Source organism: Mustela putorius, unplaced genomic scaffold (assembly GCF_011764305.1).
Source record: "Mustela putorius furo isolate JIRA1106 unplaced genomic scaffold, ASM1176430v1.1 tig00003974_pilon_pilon_pilon, whole genome shotgun sequence".
NCBI lineage: Eukaryota > Metazoa > Chordata > Mammalia > Carnivora > Mustelidae > Mustela > Mustela putorius.
Window position 1 is genome coordinate 15,930,177 of NW_025422117.1, and position 13,359 is coordinate 15,943,535.

General features: G+C 39.4%; 1 protein-coding gene across 10 annotated transcripts in view; it reads right to left on the bottom strand.

The window, feature by feature from the left end:
- Positions 1 to 13,359, bottom strand: part of SCEL (sciellin) — a 323,748-nt gene that overhangs the window by 45,663 nt on the left and 264,726 nt on the right. For all 10 annotated transcript variants that reach the window (XM_045070864.1, XM_045070868.1, XM_045070869.1 and 7 more), the window contains 3 exons: positions 8,335 to 8,415; positions 6,094 to 6,159; positions 2,822 to 2,881 (listed from right to left, as the gene is read on the bottom strand). In XM_045070864.1, coding sequence (XP_044926799.1) covers positions 2,822 to 2,881; positions 6,094 to 6,159; positions 8,335 to 8,415 — 207 coding nt within the window. The remainder of the gene's footprint in view (positions 1 to 2,821; positions 2,882 to 6,093; positions 6,160 to 8,334; positions 8,416 to 13,359) is intronic.

Consider the following 13,359-nt stretch of genomic DNA (forward strand, 5'->3'; position numbering starts at 1 on the left):
TGAGAAGAGAATCAAAACACTAATGAGTCTAAATTGTGTAGCATGATGTCTGGTAAGTCCTAAACTCTCAATTAATTTTGGCCATTATAGAAAACAGTTCCAAGTCTACTAAAATTATCATTTAATAAATGCTTGCTATATTTATTTTTTAAACTGCCTTTAGAGACATCAAGACTTTGGCTCTGGCTAGACAGGTATAGTTGCTGAGTCATACATGGGCTCTGAAGATGTCTGGCACAATATATAGCCATAAAAGCTTAGAGACCCTAAAAACATGTTAAATTCACATAGGTGAATCCTTTCAAGAAATGTTACATATTCGGTGGTAGGATCAAAGGCTGAGGGAAAAATACTGAAATACAAATCCTGCTGACCCTGACAAAAAATAGATTAACATACTAGCTAGTCCCTTGACACAATGCCTCAGCGTTGTTTCTTGCTTGAAATTCCACTGTCCAGCTCTGAGAGTATGAATCTGTCCATGTCTCCAAGGAAAAGAGCATACCTAAGAATCCTGTAAAATGGTAGTCTCAGACCTTTCTGACTAGTATGAGTCACAGTGAAATGATGATCAGAATTTAGGGTTGCTCATGTTTATCACAAATGAATGGGCATAAATCATGAGAAGACACTCTGTGGTAAATTAAACAAAATGGAGACAATATTCTCACTAGGAAGTTGCACTTTTAAAATGACCTTGTATCAAGGAAAGCTTTGGATATTAAATTTCACCATCTTATGGGTAGTAAATTAAATGTTCTTAATCAGATAGGAGTCCACGTCACACAGGAATGTCACCAAGAGCAGCTCAGGGGATTAAAAGTTATTTCTAGTCCCCACAGATGGCCCACAGTGATGGTAGTTGGTTGTGTCGATCTAACAGACACTTTCCCTGGCCGTTGTCAGAGCAGTAACCTTTCCCTGTGAAGAATGCATCTTGCTGTGGAATTAGTTTATTGTGCCTACACAGAAGGGACAGAACTAACTGTAGTTCTTGTTTTTGTTGGCTTTGTGCCAAACCAAATTTCTCTTCAGCATTACTCATATGTCTCTCTTTCAAACACCCCCATCACTCACCAAAAAACTGTTCAATCCCTTTTAAAAACAAAATATTACCTCAATAAGTGTAAATCGATAAAAATAAGAGATCCAGGCTCTTCGACAAGAAAAATGGAAACGAAACACTCAGGATACTTTCTGGAGTCCCCTTCCAGATTCAGAGCTCCAATGAGTTTCATTTACACAGAAGAACTACCTGTCGCTTCTGTTTCTTTTCTCAGGTCTTTTGGCGGAGACTGCACTACCTAATCACACTTAGCATTGCTAAATTCCATTGAGTGAGGAGGATTTTTGTAGGAATGTGATTTAAATTATGGCATGTTTATACTCCAGGTTTCCTGCTGTTCATCATTCTTTACCATAATCTATTATGTAAGCACCTACTTTGCCTAAAGCATTGTGTCAGACTTTGCAAATGACTTATGGTCAATAGGACAAAATATTTGCCCAAAGAGATTAAAGCGATGATAGAAAAGATGAAGTATTTATATAGATACCATGAAATAACAACAAATATGATTAGTTGTTCTAACACATAAATAGTGGGGCTCTAATAACTTAGAGAAACAGAAGCCACATCTCCCTGAATCATTCTGGGAAGACTCAACAGAGGAAGTGATATCTGATCCAGATCTTGAAAAATAGGTAGGCCTTGAAGGGATTGACACAGTGGCCTCGAGGCTAGGAAAAATGGCCCTGTGGGTGGAATGGCATAAGCAAAGGCAAGGTATTTGGAAACCGTAGGAAGAATGTGGTTTCATTTGGCATTGCATGTGAGGTAAATGTAAAGGCAAAGTCAGAAATAACTCTGGAATGTTAGGTTGGAAAGAGCCAAGTTAACAAAGGTTAAATGTAATTAAATGGGCAGTGGGGAGCGAAACAGTTGTTCCAGTAGAATTTTAGGAAGAAAACTCTGGCAGTGATGGCTTAGGAGAGGAAATGGTTAATTTAAAATGACTTGGGAGGAGCACCTGGGTGGCTCAGTGGGTTAAGCCTCTGCTTTCACACAGCATTGATTGCATCAGCTCTCTCCTTAGCAGGGAGCCTGCTTCCCCCCTCTCTTTCTGCCTACAGCTCTGCCTACTTGTGATCTCTCTCTCTCTCTCTCTCTCTCAAATAAATAAATAAATAAATATCTTTTAAAAAATGGTTTAGGAAAGACTGAGGGAATGTAGGTAAATCTGGATAGCTAGTCTAATAATCTATGATGGAGTTGATGCAGATTTGAACTGGGGTGAGGCCATGTGGGCAGGAGGAGAATTTTAGGCATTTTATGCATATATGGCAGATACTACATTGAGGGGAAAGACATGGAAGAATCAAGAATGATTCCAGAGAGGTGAGCTTGGCTGAAGGAGAGAATAGAAAGAAGTTAGGAAATAGCGCACTTGGGAAGGAAGGTCAATATGGCCTAAGACATTCTAGCGAGGGTTCTGGGAAGACAGGTAAGTTGAGATCTGAGCCAGCAACATAAATACAGGACACGGATTTGGAACAAGGTCAAAACCACAAACAGCTGAGGTGAAGGAGATGAGTATAATCACCAAAAGACAAAGCAGAGGAAGAAGAGTACTGGAAATGTCCATCTGACCCACTTTTCAGGGACACTTATCTAAAGAGACTGATTCTTTCTTCTTTTAAATTATATTTGGTAAACAGCATGGGGATCTTGTTTATATCTGGAACTTCTAAAGGTACTGGTTAAGCTTTTTTGAAACATAAAGAAAGGAAAAACATAAGCTCAAAAGCTCTGAGCTCTTACCCCTTGTTAGTTTTCTGAAATGAAGTGGCCACTTTGATGATGTTCTCGAGATCCTGACCCCTTCAAAGGATGAAAAGGAAACACAAGTCAATGATAGTACAGTACAGATATCTTTGAGGTTGTCTGAAATTTATGTTTTCAGTAAAGAAAACAATAGTCCACGTGTTCAGGAATTATTGAGTTTAACTGCATATGAAATAGTTCTATCGGGCGCCTGGGTGGCTCAGTGGGTTAAGCCGCTGCCTTCGGCTCAGGTCATGATCTCAGGGTCCTGGGATCGAGTCCCGCATCGGGCTCTCTGCTTAGCAGGGAGCCTGTTTCCTTCTCTCTCTCTCTCTGCCTGCCTCTGAGTGTACTTGTAATTTCTCTCTGTCAAATAAATAAATGAAATCTTAAAAAAAAAAAAAGAAATAGTTCTATCATATCAGCTCATGGGGTTTGCAGGTGTGGGTGTGGGCACACGCAGGTGCACACTCCCCGCCTTTCCCCCAACCCCCCGCCCCACAGCAGTCATTTCACTGGGCATTGGCTCTGCCATCTAGTGCTCACTGAAATAACTACAGTTTCTCCTGAACACCTTGGCTTCTCTCTAGTTCTGTACTTAGAGGATATGGAAAAGAAAGCAGAGTTAACTACTCAGGTAAACACAGAAGTGTGTTCAGAGATTTTTTGACCAGAGCCAAAGAGCATTAAGCAACATGTCCAGATGATTAATTCATCCCTCACATGTGGTGAAAGCGTCTGTCTTCTTAAGCTTCCAAAGGGAAAGTACATTTTAAACTACAGGGTATTTGGAAGCACCTAACATAGAGGGGTTGAATCCACACAAATCTCCCTAGTGATCATGGAAAGGAATAACTGGAAACATCCTCACTGATGTTCCTGTAATTAGGAACTGTGTTTCATAGCATAGGAAACAGTCAAGAAAACAAAGAGGCAGCCCACGGAATGGGAGAAGATACTCACAAATGACACTACAAAAGGGCTGATATCTAGGATCTATAAAGAAATCCTCAAACTAAACACACACAAAACATATAATCATGTCAAAAAATAGGCAGAAGACATGAACAGACACTTCTCCAATGAAGACATACAAATGGCTAACAGACACATTAAAAAAATGTTCATCATCACTAGCCATCAGGGAGATTCAAATCAAAACCACACTGAGATACCAACTTACAACAGTTAGAATGGCCAAAATCAACAAAACAGTAAACAACGTATGTTGGAGAGAATGTAGAGAAAGGGGAGCCATCTTACATTGTGGGTGGGAATGCAAGTTGGTGCAGCCACTTTGGAAAACAGTGTGGAGGCGCCTTAAGAAATTAAAAATAGAGCTTCCCTATCACCCTGCAATTGCACTACTGGGTATTTACCCCAAAGATACAGATGTAGTGAAAAGAAGGGCCATCTGTACCCCAATGTTCATAGCAGCAATGGCCATAGTTGCCAAACTGTGGAAAGAACCAAGATGCCCTTCAAAGGATAAATGGATAAGGAAGATGTGGTCCATATACACTATGGAGTATTATGCCTCCATCAGAAAGGATGAATATCCAATTTTTGTATCAGAATGGATGAGACTGGAAGAGATTATGTTGAATGAGATAAGTCAAGCAGAGAGAGAGTCAATTATCATATAGTTTCACTTATTTGTGGAGCATAAGGAATAACACGAGGACATGGGGAGATGGAGAGGAGAAGACGGTTGAGGGAATTTGGAGGAGGAGATGAACCATGAGAGACTGTGGACTCTGAGAAACAAACAGGATTTTGGAGGGGAGAGGGGTGGGAGGTTGGGTGAGCCTGGTGGTGGGTATTAAGGAGGGCACGTATTGCATGGAGCACTGGGTGTGGTGCATAAACAATGAATTCTGGAACACTGAAAAGAAATAAAAAAAAAACAAATAAAAATTTTTAAAAAATAACTGTTTCACAAACAATGTCTCATAGAAGGTTAATAGGGTTCCATGAAGAAAGAATTTTGCAGTCAAGTAAATTTAGGAAATATACCCAACTTTTGGAGATTCAGAATGTATATAAGCACATTGAAGGTTCTGAAGAAACCTGCGATAGAGAACTCTACTTTGTTGTGTCTCCTAAATGGGTCGGCCATGAAATCCTTCTTTCACAGAACATGCATTGACATCTTGGGGCACATGGGACACAGCTTGGGAAATGCTGAGATGTGGTTGTACTTGAAGTTACTAAGTACAAGGTAAATATTATTCTCCCCAACGGTAAGGTGTCCATGTGATGTATGTTTCAAACTCGGACTTTTCTGAGAATCAGGGGAGATAACAACAACAAAAAAACCCCAAAAGTACACAAGTTTTGAACTTTGAAAAATCATTGGTCAAAATGGATAAGATGGTAAATTTAATGTTATATTTTTACCATAATAATTAAAAACTGGTTTATCATAAACCTATAGAATAGCATTATTTAAACCTAATTTTTAAAATAGGGTTTTTGGGGGGGCACCTGGGTGGTTCAGTCAGTTAAGCGGCTACCTTTGGCTCAGGTCATGACCCCAGGGTCCTGGGATCAAGCCCCACATAGGGCTCCTTGCTCAGCAGAGAGCCTGCTTGTTCCTTTACCTCTGCCTGTGGCTCTGTCTACTTGTGTTCTCTCACTATCTCTCTGTCAAATAAATAAATAAAATCTTTTTAAAAAATAAAACATAAAAATTGGTTTTTTTTCCTAAAAAATAAAAAAAATAATCAAACCAGGATATAACCAAAATCTATACTGAACCAGATAGGATGAGTAAGACAATGGGCATAAATCAGGACTATTATAGGGAAAGCTTACCCAAAGATCAATACTATTTGCAAGCCTTTTTCTGATGATGTGGGTAGAGCTGGATATGGCCTTATTATACAGCCAATTCTAGCAAAGCTTTTGTAGAACAAGTTCAGTAAAATGACATATTTACACCTATTCATTTAAACATCAGCACAACTGTATCACAGACCTTGGGACCTGATTCCCAAGTACTGGGAATTTTCCCTTCTTAAGGGGTTTATTTTATTCTATTATCATGTTCAGACAATTTTGGTTGCTTTCTTAATGTAAAGCTAAGAATAGAAATAAAAGGAACAAAATTCTGTAGGTACATATAAAAATATTAATTACCCGCTATATTGAAGCCAGCTGGAGGACTGATTTTGTCTATTATTGATTGTCTTATATTTTTAAGTATTCTAATAAGACAAACATTATTACTTCAACAATTACATAGATATAAATAGAGATCATTTTACCTTATATTTCTTTCAGCAGATCTGTTGGTTTCTGTATTTACACCTGGTTTAGGTGGACATATTTGCCTATATTTTCAAAGTAAAAGATAATATCTGTTAGGTAATAAAAACACTTCTCTGCTAAATATAAATTTTTAAGGAAACATTCATGTTCAAAAAGATCACAGAGTGTTGGATCAATAGCACTGCTTGAGATAGCAAACTTCACTTTAGCTCTTTTGGTTGGCTAGAACTCAGCCATTTCTTATTTGAAATTCTGAACTCTATTGTAATTTGTAATTTAGCTTATCTCTTTTAATATATTTTCAACCACTAGATATATCTAGAAATATCTGTCTTAAATGTATTTATATTCATCTTATTTTAGTCTCCAATCATCAATAAAGCATTTTCATACTTCTCTCTTAAGGCTCTTTTTCGTTATTGGGCATCAAATGAATGCTTTTTTTCTTAAAGACTTAATCTATTTGAATACAGTCCAAAAATATATTTTCTCAGATAAGATGGGAAATACCTTAAGTTTCTAATACACAAAGTTAATAGAATAAGTTTATGATATTAGGTTCTGTCACAATTTATGATATGAGGTTTTTATCTGTTATTTTCCTAATTATCTGATTGACCTACTTATATATTCTTGCTTGTTCTCAAAAACCTATATTCAACTATTTTTTGTCCTCCTGAGAACATGTGTTAATTACATAGGAAACACTTCCCTTTCATATTCTTTCATTAAAATCATCTTACTGTGATTAAAGTAATCACAGAGTTTAAAACATGCAAGTTGTCCTAATTTTATTTTTAAGATCACTGGTAGAAGAAAGAAATTAAAGTAATAAAAATGGATTAGACCAACTCCCATGAAATTTAGCTTTTTTAAAAATTTACACAAGCTTACTGCTCTAGAGTTGCTGATTTTAGACTAGAATTTCGATAGTACTAAAGCCAATGTATTTAAGGATCCCTAAAAATTCCTATTCAAATTAAAATTTAATTGCTCAATACTACAAAAGGAAAAATAATATAAGATTAAAAACTCCAGTTATTTTAAGAGTATAATTATAATCATTGCACAAATAAAAAGTTATAAATTTGGTCTATATCTTTCATTAATTCAATGAAGAAGTATTTTCTTGGCTCATTAAAAGGAAAAGTAATACCTTCTCACCCTAAGGACAAAATTTCAGATTCTGCAAAGTTTCACTGAATAGATATTCAGACCTGGGTTTTTAACTCAATAGGCTTAACACCTAACGCTACAGAGTTCTGCTGCCCAGTCAGCATTTCCTAGCTGAAGTTACCCTCTTCCCAAAGAATAGTTCTAGAATTTTCCTTCATGTTGTCAACAAAAATCACCATCAAAATGTAAAAATACAAAAGAATCAAAGGCAGGCAATCAAGCGGATCTAATGTACTCAGTCTTCAATGAGATATTTTTAAAATCTCACAATGATAATGGAAATGTGCAACGTACGTCTCGAAAAACAGCTCAAGATTACTAAACAGTTTAACAGAAACACGTGGGAAATTTTTCAGATCTTTGAATTTGTTTCTAAGTATTAATTATAGAATGTCAGAGATTCAAAATGAAAAAACAAGTCTGTCTTTTTTCCCTTGATTCAGAGAACATTTTTTAATTGCAATAGTTTTGAAATAAATTGCAAATTCCTTAGCTAAAACAATACTAAAAACCTACCTAGAAGTATTTCTAAAATAAGGAAGGTTTGAGAAGTAACACAAAGTTTTAAGAACATCTTTCATCAGAAAATATAGCTTTTTTTTTTTTTTAGAAAATATAGCTTTTAATGGGAAACTTAAGTGTGTACACACATACATACACACACACAGTTTCTATCTAGATTATCTATGTTAAATACTATATATGTATACATCTATATCTATGTGTATATATACACAGGGACAGAAAGAAAGAGATTCCTTAAATAATGCTTCCTCATACATAAATTAGAAGAAACCAGAGGATAAACATTTTCTGGACATGAATACTGTTCAGCTCCTATCTTGAAGGTGTATCCATAAGACAGGATGTGGCTATAAGTATTCGAAGGCAAACATAAATACGCACTTGTGTTGGCAATTAGAAAAGCTTTATAAGTGCTTCTTCTGTGAATATGTGCACAAAACATACCCACGCTTTGCACAAAACAGGTCACAATTCATTTGCTTTCATTTCTTTAATTTCTTCATTTGAGCAAGAGATTCTGGAACGCCAGGTCTCACCTATTCTCCTGTCTCAGCTGGTTAGGAGATGAAACAGGAGAACTGGGCTTTGGAGGTATTGGAGGGTGAACAGTTGGTTCCCTTTAAAACAGAAAACAGCAGTTCATTTCACCATGGAGACATGGCAAATTTTAGCATCTATTAACCAAATGTACTTACGGCCTATATGGAAATAACTCATGCATCTTCCACACCCCGCACCCCCCACCCCCGCTTTGCACGAGGTAGCTGAAAGGCTAGAGTCTATACAGCACTAAACTTAAGAGGAGTCAAATATTTAAATTGTGGGTATTTTCAAAGTTCATTTAATCAGATTTTTGGAAACCCCATCCCCTCTCACTATAGTTTGAAATATAATGTGTCCTTTTAAAAGCTTAATATTTTGCTAGACTATCCAGCTCAAGCTGTGGCATTTTGGGTCAGCAGCGCGTGAGCATAGTAAATGGTTCTTGGGCATTAACATATAATCTTCTTTAAGAATTATGTCAACCATCAGGCTGCTATGGAAACAGCAAGAAAGGTTTTCAGTTTTACAGACCTCAAGATAAAGTTGATTTGAAGCTCTTAACTAAATCTGACTTAAATATTGGCAGCACAGGCCAGTCTGCTGCTAGCAAAGCAAGTATATACTGTCAGCCTAAACTTTCCAAACAAGAGCCAAGGCAGACTCTGAGCCAGTGTGATTTGATAACCTAGGAACTGCAGACAGGCAATTATGTCCATCATTTGGATGGAGTCAGTACCTTACCCAGGTCATGTCATACCCCCACCCCCACCGCTACCACCCTAGTGGTTCCCTGTTAAATTCCATACCTAGTTAAAGTACATTTGTGATCTCGACTCCAGGTACCCCTCTGGCTTCTGCCGCATGCTAAGTGAGCACGTAGGCTCTGGAGTCCAGCTATCTGAACTGTCAGAGCTATGTGATAATGGGTCAACCTGATTCCATCTCTTTATTGTAATGACCTTTCTCATAGGATTGCTGAATGTTGTCAGGACTAAATTAGACCATGATCTTATTTCACAAACATTTATTAGCAGCTTTCTACATTAGGTACTCTACAAAGCGGATAATCTGGCTCCGTAAGCACCACCTGCCCTCGACCCCGCCAAATTTTGCTAGGAATCCTTGGGCAGTGTCAGTAGCTCAGCTACTGGTTTGTGGTCATGGTTCATGGTCATGGAATTAAAGCTAGTCGCCATTGTTTTTCCAATGGCCCATTCAGCAGCTTAGGGGGCAGAAACAGAGGAAACCGAGAGTTGGATTTAACTAAGTTAATAATTCAGCCAAGTGAGGGCAACAAAGAGAATGGTGGTGAAGGAGGGGAAGCGGGATGTGAGGAAGTGATGACAAGGAGGGACCATGGGATCTGAGATGGACATGGAGGGAACAGAGGATATGAGGGGAGAGGAAATGTGAAAAGTCAGTGGATTGGTGGTTGGTGGGGACAAGGCTGAGAAACTTCTGGAATCAGAGGACTGGTGAGAATGAGCTGAATGGAGCAGATAGAAAGTAGAAGCAGAATGGGAAGATTTTGAAATTTGTGTGGTTATTCAGAAGGGCACGATCTATGGGTGGCTAAGGTAGGACAAAGGACAAATTATTGGAGAGAAGATCAAGAAAATGAGAGGTCAAAGTGGGGAAGGATCCTCCACATGGATTTGGAAATCACCGAGCATTATGACAGGAGACACATGTGAGACAGACCATAAGCCTGGTGCGGGTGAGTGACTCTGAGACCTACAGATGACTGCAATGAGGAAGAGGCGCTCCTGATGCCACGATTTCAAGAAGATGGAGCAGTTCTAGGGAGGAGAAAGCTAAAATTGATAAGCAGTAGCAAAGAGGAGCAAACTAGACCTCTCCACTTCCTCTGGATCTTGTGGAAGTGAGTCCTCTGGGAGAGCCCAACAGAGCAGAGTGCCATTGAGCCACAGATGAGACTGCAGAGCAGCCCGTTGTGATGAGAACAGTGGACACATCCAGGGTGGTACTGTGGAAGGTTTGAGTGGTTAAGCTACTGTTAGGTCAGGTCAGGCTCCGTGTCGGACAGAGCTCTGTGGGACTAGTCCTGGTGACAAGCAACGATCAGAGTGGGCTTCTCCTGGGGAATCCGTAGCCATAGGGATGGAGGACATGATGCGATTAGTTCTAAATCTTTCTCAGCAGAGCATGGGAATGATTGTCCGGGTGACGGGCAGTGGAGCAGCAGAGCGGAGAGCACGGTGGGTCTCCTGGCTCTTGTGTGGACAGCGGCACTGAAGGCCGGAGAAGGGCCTACAAAGCATTTAAGCTCTTCCTGGCTCACACTAAGTGCTCGCTCTATGTGTTGTGCTGTGGTTGTTATTACCCCATGGGAACCCAATACTTAACTGCCAAAATGCTTGCACTCCTAACGACCCCACCACCATGTGCTCTCTGCTCTCTGGCCGACATGCTTCTCCCTTTCCCCTGGATACTTCCTTCTTGCCCTTCAGACTTGGCTTGGACATTACTGAATCTGGTGGTACCAAAGCTGTGCTGGATATATCCTTATGTCTCCCCATAGTACATCCTCTTTATGGCCTATCTCTCACTATTTTGGATTACAAATAATTTTCTGTCTCTATACTGGGCTATAAGTTCCTAGAAGGATAGTTATATCCCAAGTACTAGGATTGTGTATGATTTTGGTGCTCAATAAAGATGGTGTTGGAGGGGGAGACAAACCATGAGAGACTGGACTCTGAGAAAAAATCTGAGGGTTTTGGAGGGGAGAGAGGTGGAGGGGTTGGGTGAGCCCGGTGGTGGGTATTAAGGAGGGCACGTATTGCATGGAGCACTGGGTGTGGTGCATAAACAATGAATTCTGGAACACTGAAAAGAAATTAAAAAAAAAAACACAAATAAAAATTAAAGATGGTGTTAAAAGAGGGGGTGATAGGCTGGATTTCTATTTGGTAAGGAAGGAAATGAGTAGTGAAACTTCTAAAATCTGTTCAAATTTAGCAAAAACAATTTATAAAAAAAAACAGTTCCCTGTTCTGGTTTAGTGCTAGATTTTACAACGAGATATTATTTTATTTGAACTACCATTATCTCCTCTTCTCAAAAAATATCCCTGTGTGGGGAATAATGGGATATCACAAGTGATAATGTGTCTTTTGTGTATCTGCGTGGATTAGCTGATTATATGCTTTTCTTCCAGGGGCAGAGGAAAGGGGTAAGAAGATGGGTCAGTCCTGGCTAGTAAATCCAGGACACTGGATATCTGTGAACAGGCAAGAGAGAGGTAAAATGATGGAAAGGAGGATTGCAAAAAGGAGAAAAAGGATGGTGCCAAACTTTGCTTATGCCAGAATCACATTGATAAAAAGTTCCATTTCTTCCATGTTACAATGGCTAAGCCCTCAGAGAGGTGGGTAAATATCGACCGGGTGTATCCAGGAAACAGACACGGGGAGAGAAGGAGAGCTGGGGACACGGTGCAGATATGCTTTGGGGATGACTCAGAAAGAAAAGGTGGGCAAGCAGTTGTGAAGGCCAAGAGAAGCAGAGGAACACATTTATTTCCCAGGGTGCTGCATTCAGGCCCCCGCTGGGCCAGGGCTAGGCAATGCCACATTGACTTCCGTTCACCTCAAAAGAGCTTTCATTTGCATCTCTGCAATGACAGCCACAGATGACAGAACCCAAACCCTTAGGGGCAATGAGAGAAGTCATTCATGCCATGCCAGGAGCTTGATGGGATGCCAAGCAGGGGGATTAAAATGCAAGAGCGAGGCAGGAAGCTGTGGCCGGGAATGTTTTGAAGAGAAGCAAACAAGAGACATGGATGTGGCATGATCCTGTTTGAATACCGCTTTGAGATGCAATGTTTAAGCTTGGATAAGTTGACCCTTGGCTCTACCCTCTGTCTTTCCCTCAAGCCCCCAAGACCCTTTGCAGGGTTGACACCACCACATTAATGGCTATTATTGTTAAGAATAACTTCCAGGAATAAAAAGGCAGCTTTCACAAGAAATGGGAAAATTTGTAGATAAAAGCCCAAAGGCCAGAACTAATAGAAATAACCCTGTGAAGCAGTTTATGTTACTTCATTTTCACATGCTGCTACAAAGATCACTTCTTTCCATTATGGCTTTTTTGCACCACATGCCTGGCTCTGTGACTTCTGTTCGTCTGCCTATGTGAAGAGCATTTCATTACTGCCGCACACACCCAGGTTTGAACCAAGAATAAATGACTGTAATGTTTAATTCTGAGTTTTGTTTTTACTTCCCATTATGCTTAGTCTTTGTTTCCCACACACAGAATTTTTAACAAGGATAAAGGAGATGGAACTTATATTTTTTTGAGTTTTAGTGCCATGCTAACTTTTCCAAGGGAATTTGGAAATTGGAAATTGGGCATCACAAACAGTATTTTAGTCCAATCATACATCTATCCCCTGGAAAATGTTTTTTTTCTAATGAGTCAATAAGGATGAATAATTTTCCTTGCATCATGGTGCCTAACCAGGGTTCCAACCTAGTTTTTCTAATGTTGAATCTCATGTGCTTCTCTATAATGTACTGCATTAAACCAATACTCCTTTCAATATTCCCAGGGAAAATCTAATAATGATAGATTGTCCTGCATTGCTTCCTTGCCCAAGGACGGCATTGTTAATGAGCGTTTATACCACAGATGCCCCAGGTATAATGTTAGGACACATAGCAACACAGAACAAAATTTAAAAACTAGAAAAGGGGCAGCCCCTGCTCCCAAGGGCTTATTGAATGTGCGGCGTATGTTCAAAAGAATGATTACTGCAATGAAGTCTCATTTCCTGGTGCCCAGGGGCCATTTCAATAAACCATAACCCAGCAATAGGGCATATACAGGACTTAAATTCCAGAGACCTAGATTGTAGACTAGCTTTGCCACTAACTCAGTTTGTCTCTAGTAAGACAGCTGATTCTCTCAACCTCTGCTTCTTTATTAAAGGAGAAGATAGGTCCTGATCTGTCCCACGTGACTGTGGGAAAGCAGGGTCATTGCAA